General features: G+C 51.9%; 1 protein-coding gene across 4 annotated transcripts in view; it reads left to right on the top strand.

Annotated features, from left to right (window-relative positions):
* Positions 1-12,500, top strand: part of LOC113826968 (pneumococcal serine-rich repeat protein) — a gene marked incomplete at its 5' end in the record, with an annotated part of 27,555 nt that overhangs the window by 8,892 nt on the left and 6,163 nt on the right. The window contains 2 exon segments of one of the 4 annotated variants that reach the window (XM_070136034.1): positions 1-2,331; positions 2,521-12,500. The exon segment at positions 1-2,331 is cut by the window's left edge and continues 1,740 nt beyond it; the exon segment at positions 2,521-12,500 is cut by the window's right edge and continues 1,006 nt beyond it. In XM_070136034.1, the coding sequence (XP_069992135.1) occupies positions 1-2,331; positions 2,521-12,500 (12,311 nt within the window). 4 annotated transcript variants of the gene reach the window in all.

The raw sequence follows: 12,500 nt of genomic DNA, 5'->3' as shown, positions 1-12,500 counted from the left end.
CACAGGGATCTGAGAGCACATCAGGGTCTGAAAGTACTTCACAGGGATCTGAGAGCACATCAGGGTCTGAAAGTACTTCACAGGAATCTGAGAGCACAACATCAGGGTCTGAAAGTACTTCACAGGGATCTGAGAGCACAACATCAGGGTCTGAAAGTACTTCACAGGGATCTAAGAGCACAACATCAGGGTCTGAAAGTACTTCACAGGAATCTGAGAGCACAACATCAGGGTCTGAAAGTACTTCACAGGGATCTGAGAGCACATCAGGGTCTGAAAGTACTTCACAGGGATCTGAGAGCACATCAGGGTCTGAAAGTACTTCACAGGGATCTGAGAGCACATCAGGGTCTGAAAGTACTTCACAGGAATCTGAGAGCACAACATCAGGGTCTGAAAGTACTTCAAAGGGATCTGAGAGCACATCAGGGTCTGAAAGTACTTCACAGGAATCTGAGAGCACAACATCAGGGTCAGAAAGTACTTCACAGGAATCTGAGAGCACAACATCAGGGTCTGAAAGTACTTCACAGGGATCTGAGAGCACACCATCAGGGTCTGAAAGTACTTCACAGGAATCTGAGAGCACAACATTAGCGTCTCAAGGAACCACAGAGGGACCGGAGAGCACATCAGAGTCTGAAAGCACTTCACAGGGATCTCAGAGCACAACATCAGCGTCTGAAGAGACAGAAAGCACATCCGAGGAGACAGGAAGCTCATCTGGGGCGACAGGAAGTACCTCTGAGGAGACAGGAAGCTCATCTGAGGAGACAGGAAGCACATCAGAGGAGACAGGAAGCACATCTGAGGAGACAGGAAGCACATCTGAGGAGACAGGAAGCACCTCTGAGGAGACAGGAAGCACATCTGAGGAGACAGGACGCACATCTGAGGAGACAGGAAGCACCTCTGAGGAGACAGGAAGCACTTCTGAGGAGACAGGAAGCACATCAGAGGAGACAGGGAGCACATCTGAGGAGACAGGAAGCACATCAGAGGAGACAGGAAGCACTTCTGAGGAGACAGGAACCTCATCTGAGGAGACAGGAAGCACTTCTGAGGAGACAGGAAGCACATCTGAGGAGACAGGAAGCTCATCTGAGGAGACAGGAAGCTCATCTGAGGAGACAGGAAGCTCATCTGAGGAGACAGGAAGCACCTCTGAGGAGACAGGAAGCACATCAGAGGAGACAGGAAGCACCTCTGAGGAGACAGGAAGCACATCTGAGGAGACAGGAAGCACATCAGAGGAGACAGGAAGCACATCTGAGGAGACAGGAAGCACATCAGAGGAGACAGGAAGCACCTCTGAGGAGACAGGAAGCACATCACAGGAGACAGGAAGCACCTCTGAGGAGACAGGAAGCACATCTGAGGAGACAGGAAGCACATCAGAGGAGACAGGAAGCACATCTGAGGAGACAGGAAGCACATCAGAGGAGACAGGAAGCACATCACAGGAGACAGGAAGCTCATCTGAGGAGACAGGAAGCACATCAGAGGAGACAGGAAGCACATCAGAGGAGACAGGAAGCACATCTGAGGAGACAGGAAGCACATCAGAGGAGACAGGAAGCACCTCTGAGGAGACAGGAAGCTCATCTGAGGAGACAGGAAGCACCTCTGAGGAGACAGGAAGCTCATCTGAGGAGACAGGAAGCTCATCTGAGGAGACAGGAAGCTCATCTGAGGAGACAGGAAGCTCATCTGAGGAGACAGGAAGCTCATCTGAGGAGACAGGAAGCTCATCTGAGGAGACAGGAAGCTCATCTGAGGAGACAGGAAGCTCATCTGAGGAGACAGGAAGCACATCAGAGGAGACAGGAAGCACATCAGAGGAGACAGGAAGGACATCTGAGGTGACAGGAAGCACATCAGAGGAGACAGGAAGCACATCTGAGGAGACAGGAAGCACATCTGAGGAGACAGGAAGCTCATCTGAGGAGACAGGAAGCTCATCTGAGGAGACAGGAAGCACATCAGAGGAGACAGGAAGGACATCTGAGGAGACAGGAAGCTCATCTGAGGAGACAGGAAGCTCATCTGAGGAGACAGGAAGCACATCTGAGGAGACAGGAAGCACATCTGAGGAGACAGGAAGCACCTCTGAGGAGACAGGAAGCACATCTGAGGAGACAGGAAGCACATCTGAGGAGACAGGAAGCACCTCTGAGGAGACAGGAAGCACTTCTGAGGAGACAGGAAGCACATCAGAAGAGACAGGAAGCACATCAAAGGAGACAGGAAGCACATCAGAGGAGACAGGAAGCTCATCTGAGGAGACAGGAAGCTCATCTGAGGAGACAGGAAGCACATCTGAGGAGACAGGTAGCACATCAGAGGAGACAGGAAGCACATCAGAGGAGACAGGAAGCACATCTGAGGAGACAGGAAGCACATCAGAGGAGACAGGAAGCACATCAGAGGAGACAGGAAGCACTTCCGAGGAGACAGGAAGCTCATCTGAGGAGACAGGAAGCACATCAGAGGAGACAGGAAGCACTTCTGAGGAGACAGGAAGCTCATCTGAGGAGACAGGAAGCACATCAGAGGAGACAGGAAGCACATCAGAGGAGACAGGAAGCACATCAGAGGAGACAGGAAGCACTTCTGAGGAGACAGGAAGCACCTCTGAGGAGACAGGAAGCTCATCTGAGGAGACAGGAAGCACATCTGAGGAGACAGGAAGCACATCAGAGGAGACAGGAAGCACTTCTGAGGAGACAGGAAGCTCATCAGAGGAGACAGGAAGCTCATCTGAGGAGACAGGAAGCTCATCTGAGGAGACAGGAAGCTCATCTGAGGAGACAGGAAGCTCATCTGAGGAGACAGGAAGCTCATCTGAGGAGACAGGAAGCACATCTGAGGAGACAGGAAGCTCATCTGAGGAGACAGGAAGCACCTCTGAGGAGACAGGAAGCACCTCTGAGGAGACAGGAAGCACATCTGAGGAGACAGGAAGCTCATCTGAGGAGACAGGAAGCACATCGGAGGAGACAGGAAGCACCTCTGAGGAGACAGGAAGCACATCTGAGGAGACAGGAAGCACATCTGAGGAGACAGGAAGCACATCTGAGGAGACAGGAAGCACATCGGAGGAGACAGGAAGCACCTCTGAGGAGACCGGAAGCTCATCTGAGGAGACAGGAAGCACATCTGAGGAGACAGGAAGCTCATCTGAGGAGACAGGAAGCACATCAGAAGAGACAGGAAGCACATCAGAGGAGACAGGAAGCACATCTGAGGAGACAGGAAGCACATCTGAGGAGACAGGAAGCACATCTGAGGAGACAGGAAGCTCATCTGAGGAGACAGGAAGCACCTCTGAGGAGACAGGAAGCACCTCTGAGGAGACAGGAAGCACATCTGAGGAGACAGGAAGCTCATCTGAGGAGACAGGAAGCACATCGGAGGAGACAGGAAGCACCTCTGAGGAGACAGGAAGCACATCTGAGGAGACAGGAAGCACATCTGAGGAGACAGGAAGCACATCTGAGGAGACAGGAAGCACATCGGAGGAGACAGGAAGCACCTCTGAGGAGACCGGAAGCTCATCTGAGGAGACAGGAAGCACATCTGAGGAGACAGGAAGCTCATCTGAGGAGACAGGAAGCACATCAGAAGAGACAGGAAGCACATCAGAGGAGACAGGAAGCACATCTGAGGAGACAGGAAGCACATCTGAGGAGACAGGAAGCACCTCTGAGGAGACAGGAAGCACATCAGAGGAGACAGGAAGCACATCAGAGGAGACAGGAAGCACTTCTGAGGAGACAGGAAGTTCATCTGAGGAGACACAGGGATCTGAGAGCACAACATCAGGGTCTGGAAGTACCACACATGGACCTGAGAGCACAACGTCAGGGTCTGAAATCACAACACAGGGATCTAAAAGCACAACATCAGGGTCTGGAAGTACCACACAAGGATCTAAAAGCACATCAGAGTCTGAAATCACCACACAAGGATCTGAAAGCACAACCATAGTATCTGTGAGCACATCAGGGTCTGGAAGCACCACACAAGGATCTGGGAGCACAACATCAGAGTCTGAAAACACCACACAGGGAACTGAAAGCACAACATCAGAGTCTGAAAACACCACAAATGGATCTGATAGCACAACATCAGAGTCTGAAAGCACTACACAGGGATCTCAGAGCACAACATCAGAGACTGAAATCACCACACAGGGATCTGAAAGCACTTCAAAGGGATCGGAGAGCACAACATCAAGTTCTGAAGAGACAGAAAGCACATCAGAGGAGACAGGAAGTACACCTGAGGAGACAGGGAGCACATCAGAGGTGACAGGAAGCTCATCTGAGGAGACACAAGGATCTGAGAGCACAACATCAGAATCTGAAACCACCTCTACTACATCAGAGTCTGGAAGCACCACACAGGGATCTGAGAGCACAACATCAGAATCTGAAAGCACCACACAGGGATCTGAGAGCACAACCTCAGTGTCTGGAAGCACCACACAGGGATCTGAAACCACAACCTCAGGATCTGTGAGCACATCAGGATCTGGAAGCACCACAAAGGGATCTGAAACCACAACATCAGAGTCTAAAACCACCACACAGGGATCTGAAACCACAACCACAGGATCTCTGAGCACATCAGGGTCTGGAAGCACCACACAGGGATCTGAAAGCACAACATCAGAGTCTGAAATCACCACAGAGGGATCTGAAAGCACAACATCAGAGTCTGAAATCACCACAGAGGGATCTGAAAGCACAACATCAGAGTCTGAAATCACCACAGAGGGATCTGAAAGCACAACATCAGAGACTGGAAGCACCACACTGGGATCTGAGAGCACGTCAGAGTCTGGAAGCACCACACAGGGATCTGAGAGTACAACATCACAGTCTGGAATCACCACACAGGGATCTGTGAGCACAACATCAGAGTCTGAAAGCACCACACAGGGACCTGAGAGCACAACATCAGGGTCTGTAAGCACATCAGGATCTGAAAGCACTTCACATGGATCGGAGAGCACAACATCAGGTTCTGAAGAGACAGAAAGCACATCTGTGGAGACAGGGATCACATCAGAGGAGACAGGAAGTACATCTGAGGAGACAGGAAGCACATCCGTGGAGACAGGAAGCACATCAGAGGAGACAGGAAGCACATCAGAGGAGACAGGAAGCACATCACAGGAGACAGGAAGCACATCAGAGGAGACAGGAAGCACATCTGAGGAGACAGGAAGCACCTCTGAGGAGACAGGAAGCACATCTGAGGAGACAGAAAGCACATCTGAGGAGACAGGAAGCACCTCTGAGGAGACAGGAAGCACATCAGAGGAGACAGGAAGCACATCTGAGGAGACAGGAAGCACCTCTGAGGAGACAGGAAGCACATCTGAGGAGACAGGAAGCACCTCTGAGGAGACAGGAGGCACATCAGAGGAGACAGGAAGCACCTCTGAGGAGACAGGAAGCTCATCAGAGGAGACAGGAAGCACCTCTGAGGAGACAGGAAGCACATCAGAAGAGACAGAAAGCACCTCTAAGGAGACAGGAAGCACTTCTAAGGAGACAGGAAGCTCATCAGAGGAGACAGTAAGCTCATCTGAGGAGACACAAGGCTCTGAAAGCACAACATCCGAGTCTGAAACCACCACACAGGGATCTGAAAGCACAACACCCGAGTCTGAAACCACCGCAGAGGGATCTGAAACCACAACCACAGGATCTGTGAGCACATCAGGGTCTGGAAGCACCACACAGGGATCTGAAACCACAACCTCAGGGTCTGTAAGTACATTAGGGTCTGAAAGCACTTCACAAGGACCTGAGAATACAACATCAGAGTCTGAAACCACAACCTCTGGATCTGTAAGCACATCAGGGTCTGAAAGCACTTCAAAGGGACCTGAGAGCACAACATCAGAGTCTGAAACCACCACACAGGGATCTGAAACCACCACACAGGGATCTGAAACCACAACCTCAGGATCTGTGAGCACATCAGAGTCTGGAAGCACCATACAGGGATCTGAAACCACAACCTCAGGATCTGTAAGCACATCAGGGTCTGAAAGCACTTCCCAGGGACCTGGAAGCACAACATCAGAGTCTGAAACCACCACACAGGGATCTGAAACCACAACCATAGGATCTGTGAGCACATTAGGGTCTGAAAGCACTTCACAGGGACCTGAAACCACAACCTCAGGATCTGTAAGCACATCAGGGTCTGAAAGCACTTCACAGGGACCTGAGAGCACATCATCAGAGTCTGAAACCACCACACAGGGATCTGAAACCACAACCACAGGATCTGTGAGCACATCAGGGTCTGGAAGCACCACTCAAGGACCTGAAAGCACGACATTAGGGTCTATAAGCACATCAGGGTCTAAAAGCACTTCACAGGGATCTACGAGCACAACGTCAGAGGCTGAAAGCACCACACAGGGATCTGAAAGCACAACATCAGTGTCTGGAAGCACTACACTCGGATCTGAGAGTACGTCAGAGTCTAGAAGCACCACACATGGATCTGAGAGTACAACATCACAATCTGGAATCACTACACAGGGATCTGTGGGCACAACATCAGAGTCTGAAAGCACCACACGGGTACCTGAGAGCACAACAGGGTCTGTAAGCACAACAGGACCTGAAAGCACTTCTCAGGAATCTGAGAGCACAACCTCAGAGTCTGGAAGCACCACACAGGGATCTGAGAGCACAACATCGGGGACTGAAACCACTTCAAAGGGATCGGAGAGCACATCAGGTTCTGAAGAGACAGAAAGCACATCTGTGGAGACAGGGACCACATCAGAGGAGACAAGAAGTACATCTGAGGAGACAGGAAGCCCATCAGAGGAGACAGGAAGCACATCAGAGGAGACAGGAAGCACATCAGAGGAGACAGGAAGCACATCAGAGGAGACAGGAAGCACATCAGAGGAGACAGGAAGCACCTCTGAGGAGTCAGGAAGCACATCTAAGGAGACAGGAAGCACCTCTGAGGAGACAGGAAGCTCATCAGAGGAGACAGGAAGCACTTCAGAAGAGACAGGAAGCTCATCTGAGGAGACAGGAAGCACAAAAGGATCTGAAACCACAACCACAGGATCTGTGAGCACATCAGGGTCTGAAAGCACCACACAGGGATCTGAAACCACACCATCAGGGTCTGAAAGCACTTCTCAGGGACCTGAGAGCACAACATCAGAGTCTGAAACCACCACACAGGGATCTGAAACCACAACCTCAGGATCTATGAGCACATCAGGGTCTGAAAGCACTTCACAGGGATCTCAAAGCCCAACATCAGAGTCTGAAACCACCACACAGGGATCTGAAAGCACAACCTCAGGATCTGTAAGCACATCAGGGTCTGGAAGCACCACACAGGGATCTGAAACCACAACATCAGGGTCTGTAAGCACATCAGGGCCTGAAAGCACTTCACAGGGACCTGAGAGCACAGCATCAGGCTCTGTAAGCACATCAGGTTCTGAAAGCACCACACAGGGATCTGAAAGCACAACACCCGAGTCTGAAACCACCGCAGAGGGATCTGAAACCACAACCACAGGATCTGTGAGCACATCAGGGTCTGGAAGTACCACACAGGGATATGAAACCACAACATCAGAGTCTGGAAGCACCACCCACAGACCTGAGAGCACAACATCAGGGTCTGTAAGCACATCAGGGTCTGAAAGCACTTCACAGGGATCTGAGAGCACATCAGAGTATGAAACCACCACACAGGGATCTAAAACCACAACCTCAGGATCTGTGAGCACATCAGGGACTAGAAGCACCACACAGGGATCTGAGAGCACAACATCAGAGCCTGAAATCACCACACAGGGATCTGAGAGCACAACATCAGAGTCTAAAAGCACCACACAGGGATCTGAAAGCACAACACCCGAGTCTGAAACCACCGCAGAGGGATCTGAGAAAACAACATCAGGGTCTGTAAGCACATCAGGATCTGAAAGCACTTCACAGGGATCTGAGAGCACAACCTTAGAGTCTGGAAGCACCACACAGGGATCTGAGAGTACAACATCACAGTCTGTAATAACCACACAGGGATCTGTGGGCACAACATCAGAGTCTGAAAGCACCACACAGGGACCTGAGAAAACAACATCAGGGTCTGTAAGCACATCAGGATCTGAAAGCACTTCACAGGGATCTGAGAGCACAACCTTAGAGGCTGGAAGCACCACACAGGGATCTGTGAGCACAACATCAGGTTCTGAAGAGACAGGAAGCACATCTGTGGAGACAGGAAGCACATCTGAGGAGACAGGAAGCACCTCTGAGGAGACAGGAAGCTCATCTGAGGAGACAGGAAGCACATCTGAGGAGACAGGAAGCACATCTGAGGAGACAGGAAGCACATCTGAGGAGACAGGAAGCATATCGGAGGAGACAGGAAGCACATCGGAGGAGACAGGAAGCACATCGGAGGAGACAGGAAGCACCTCTGAGGAGACAGGAAGCACCTCTGAGGAGACAGGAAGCACATCAGAGGAGACAGGAAGCACATCAGAGGAGACAGGAAGCACCTCTCAGGAGACAGGAAGCACATCGGAGGAGACAGGAAGCACATCGGAGGAGACAGGAAGCACCTCTGAAGAGACAGGAAGCACCTCTGAGGAGACAGGAAGCTCATCTGAGGAGACAGGAAGCACATCTGAGGAGACAGGAAGCACTTCTGAGGAGATAGGAAGCACATCTGAAGAGACAGGAAGCACATCTGAGGAGACAGGAAGCACATCTAAGGAAACAGGAAGCACATCTGAGGAGACAGGAAGCACCTCTGAGGAGACAGGAAGCTCATCTGAGGAGACAGGAAGCACCTCTGAGGAGACAGGAAGCACCTCTGAGGAGACAGGAAGCACATCTGAGGAGACAGGAAGCACATCTGAGGAGACAGGAAGCACCTCTGAGGAGACAGGAAACACATCTGAGGAGACAGGAAGCACCTCTGAGGAGACAGGAAGCACCTCTGAGGAGACAGGAAGCACATCTGAGGAGACAGGAAGCACATCTGAGGAGACAGGAAGCACATCAGAGGAGACAGGAAGCACCTCTGAGGAGACAGGAAGCACATCTGAGGAGACAGGAAGCTCATCAGAGGAGACAGGAAGCACTTCTGAGGAGACAGGAAGCACATCTGAGGAGACAGGAAGCACCTCTGAGGAGACAGGAAGCACCTCTGGGGTGACAGGAAGCACCTCTGAGGAGACAGGAAGCACCTCTGAGGAGACAGGAAGCACATCAGAGGAGACAGGAAGCACCTCTGAGGAGACAGGAAGCACCTCTGAGGAGACAGGAAGCACCTCTGAGGAGACAGGAAGCTCATCTGAGGAGACAGGAAGCACCTCTGAGGAGACAGGAAGCACATCTGAGGAGACAGGAAGCTCATCTGAGGAGACAGGAAGCACATCAGAGGAGACAGGAAGCACCTCTGAGGAGACAGGAAGCACCTCTGAGGAGACAGGAAGCACCTCTGAGGAGACAGGAAGCACCTCTGAGGAGACAGGAAGCTCATCTGAGGAGACAGGAAGCACATCTGAGGAGACAGGAAGCACCTCTGAGGAGACAGGAAGCACCTCTGAGGAGACAGGAAGCTCATCTGAGGAGACAGGAAGCACCTCTGAGGAGACAGGAAGTACATCTGAGGAGACAGGAAGCTCATCTGAGGAGACAGGAAGCACATCTGAGGAGACAGGAAGTACATCTGAGGAGACAGAAAGCTCATCAGAGGAGACAGGAAGCTCATCTGAGGAGACAGGAAGCTCATCTGAGGAGACAGGAAGCACTTCTGAGGAGACAGGAAGCACTTCTGAGGAGACAGGAAGCACATCAGAGGAGACAGGAAGCACCTCTGAGGAGACAGGAAGGACATCTGAGGAGACAGGAAGCACCTCTGAGGAGACAGGAAGCTCATCTGAGGAGACAGGAAGCTCATCTGAGGAGACAGGAAGCTCATCTGAGGAGACAGGAAGCTCATCTGAGGAGACAGGAAGCACTTCTGAGGAGACAGGAAGCACATCTGAGGAGACAGGAAGCTCATCTGAGGAGACAGGAAGCACCTCTGAGGAGACAGGAAGCACATCAGAGGAGACAGGAAGCACATCTGAGGAGACAGGAAGCACATCAGAGGAGACAGGAAGCACCTCTGAGGAGACAGGAAGCTCATCTGAGGAGACAGGAAGCTCATCTGAGGAGACAGGAAGCACCTCTGAGGAGACAGGAAGCTCATCTGAGGAGACAGGAAGCTCATCTGAGGAGACAGGAAGCACCTCTGAGGAGACAGGAAGCACATCAGAGGAGACAGGAAGCACATCTGAGGAGACAGGAAGCACCTCTGAGGAGACAGGAAGCACATCAGAGGAGACTGGAAGCACATCAGAGGAGACAGGAAGCACATCTGAGGAGACAGGAAGCACATCAGAGGAAACAGGAAGCACATCGGAGGAGACAGGAAGCTCATCTGAGGAGACAGGAAGCACTTCTGAGGAGACAGAAAGCTCATCTGAGGAGACAGGAAGCTCATCTGAGGAGACAGGAAGCTCATCTGAGGAGACAGGAAGCACCTCTGAGGAGACAGGAAGCACATCTGAGGTGACAGGAAGCACCTCTGAGGAGACAGGAAGCACTTCTGAGGAGACAGGAAGTACATCTGAGGAGACAGGAAGCACCTCTGAGGAGACAGGAAGCACCTCTGAGGAGACAGGAAGCACCTCTGAGGAGACAGGAAGCACATCTGAGGAGACAGGAAGCTCATCTGAGGAGACAGGAAGCACATCTGAGGAGACAGGAAGCACATCAGAAGAGACAGGAAGCACATCAGAGGAGACAGGAAGCACATCTGAGGAGACAGAAAGCACATCTGAGGAGACAGGAAGCTCATCTGAGGAGACAGGAAGCTCATCTGAGGAGACAGGAAGCACCTCTGAGGAGACAGGAAGCCCATCTGAGGAGACAGGAAGCACATCAGAGGAGACAGGAAGCTCATCTGAGGAGACAGGAAGCACATCTGAGGAGACAGGAAGCACCTCTGAGGAGACAGGAAGCACATCTGAGGAGACAGGAAGCACATCTGAGGAGACAGGAAGCACCTCTGAGGAGACAGGAAGCACATCAGAGGAGACAGGAAGCACATCAGAGGAGACAGGAAGCACCTCTGAGGAGACAGGAAACACATCTGAGGAGACAGGAAGCACTTCTGAGGAGACAGGAAGCACTTCTGAGGAGACAGGAAGCACTTCTGAGGAGACAGGAAGCACTTCTGAGGAGACAGGAAGCACTTCTGAGGAGACAGGAAGCACCTCTGAGGAGACAGGAAGCACTTCTGAGGAGACAGGAAGCACCTCTGAGGAGACAGGAAGCTCATCAGAGGAGACAGGAAGCACCTCTGAGGAGACAGGAAGCTCATCAGAGGAGACAGGAAGCACCTCTGAGGAGACAGGAAGCACCTCTGAGGAGACAGGAAGCTCATCTGAGGAGACAGGAAGTACCTCTGAGGAGACAGGAAGCACATCTGAGGAGACAGGAAGTACATCAGAGGAGACAGGAAGCACATCTGAGGAGACAGGAAGCACATCTGAGGAGACAGGAAGCACCTCTGAGGAGACAGGAAGCTCATCTGAGGAGACAGGAAGCACATCAGAGGAGACAGGAAGCACATCTGAGGAGACAGGAAGCACATCTGAGGAAACAGGAAGCTCATCTGAGGAGACAGGAAGCACATCTGAGGAGACAGGAAGCACCTCTGAGGAGACAGGAAGCACATCTGAGGAGACAGGAAGCACTTCTGAGGAGACAGGAAGCACTTCTGAGGAGACAGGAAGCACTTCTGAGGAGACAGGAAGCACCTCTGAGGAGACAGGAAGCACATCAGAGGAGACAGGAAGCTCATCTGAGGAGACAGGAAGCTCATCTGAGGAGACAGGAAGCTCATCTGAGGAGACAGGAAGCTCATCTGAGGAGACAGGAAGCTCTTCTGGGGAGACAGGAAGCACATCTGAGGAGACAGGAAGCACTTCTGAGGAGACAGGAAGCACCTCTGAGGAGACAGGAAGCACCTCTGAGGAGACAGGAAGCACCTCTGAGGAGACAGGAAGCACCTCTGAGGAGACAGGAAGCTCATCAGAGGAGACAGGAAGCACCTCTGAGGAGACAGGAAGCTCATCAGAGGAGACAGGAAGCACCTCTGAGGAGACAGGAAGTACCTCTGAGGAGACAGGAAGCACATCTGAAGAGACAGGAAGTACATCAGAGGAGACAGGAAGCACATCTGAGGAGACAGGAAGCACATCTGAGGAGACAGGAAGCACCTCTGAGGAGACAGGAAGCTCATCTGAGCAGACAGGAAGCACATCAGAGGAGACAGGAAGCACATCTGAGGAGACAGGAAGCACATCTGAGGAAACAGGAAGCTCATCTGAGGAGACAGGAAGCACTTCTGAGGAGACAGAAAGCTCA

Source organism: Penaeus vannamei, chromosome 21 (genome assembly GCF_042767895.1).
Source record: "Penaeus vannamei isolate JL-2024 chromosome 21, ASM4276789v1, whole genome shotgun sequence".
Lineage (NCBI taxonomy): Eukaryota > Metazoa > Arthropoda > Malacostraca > Decapoda > Penaeidae > Penaeus > Penaeus vannamei.
Note: the sequence above shows the minus strand (reverse complement) of the source record. Positions and strands in the feature narration are given on the sequence as shown.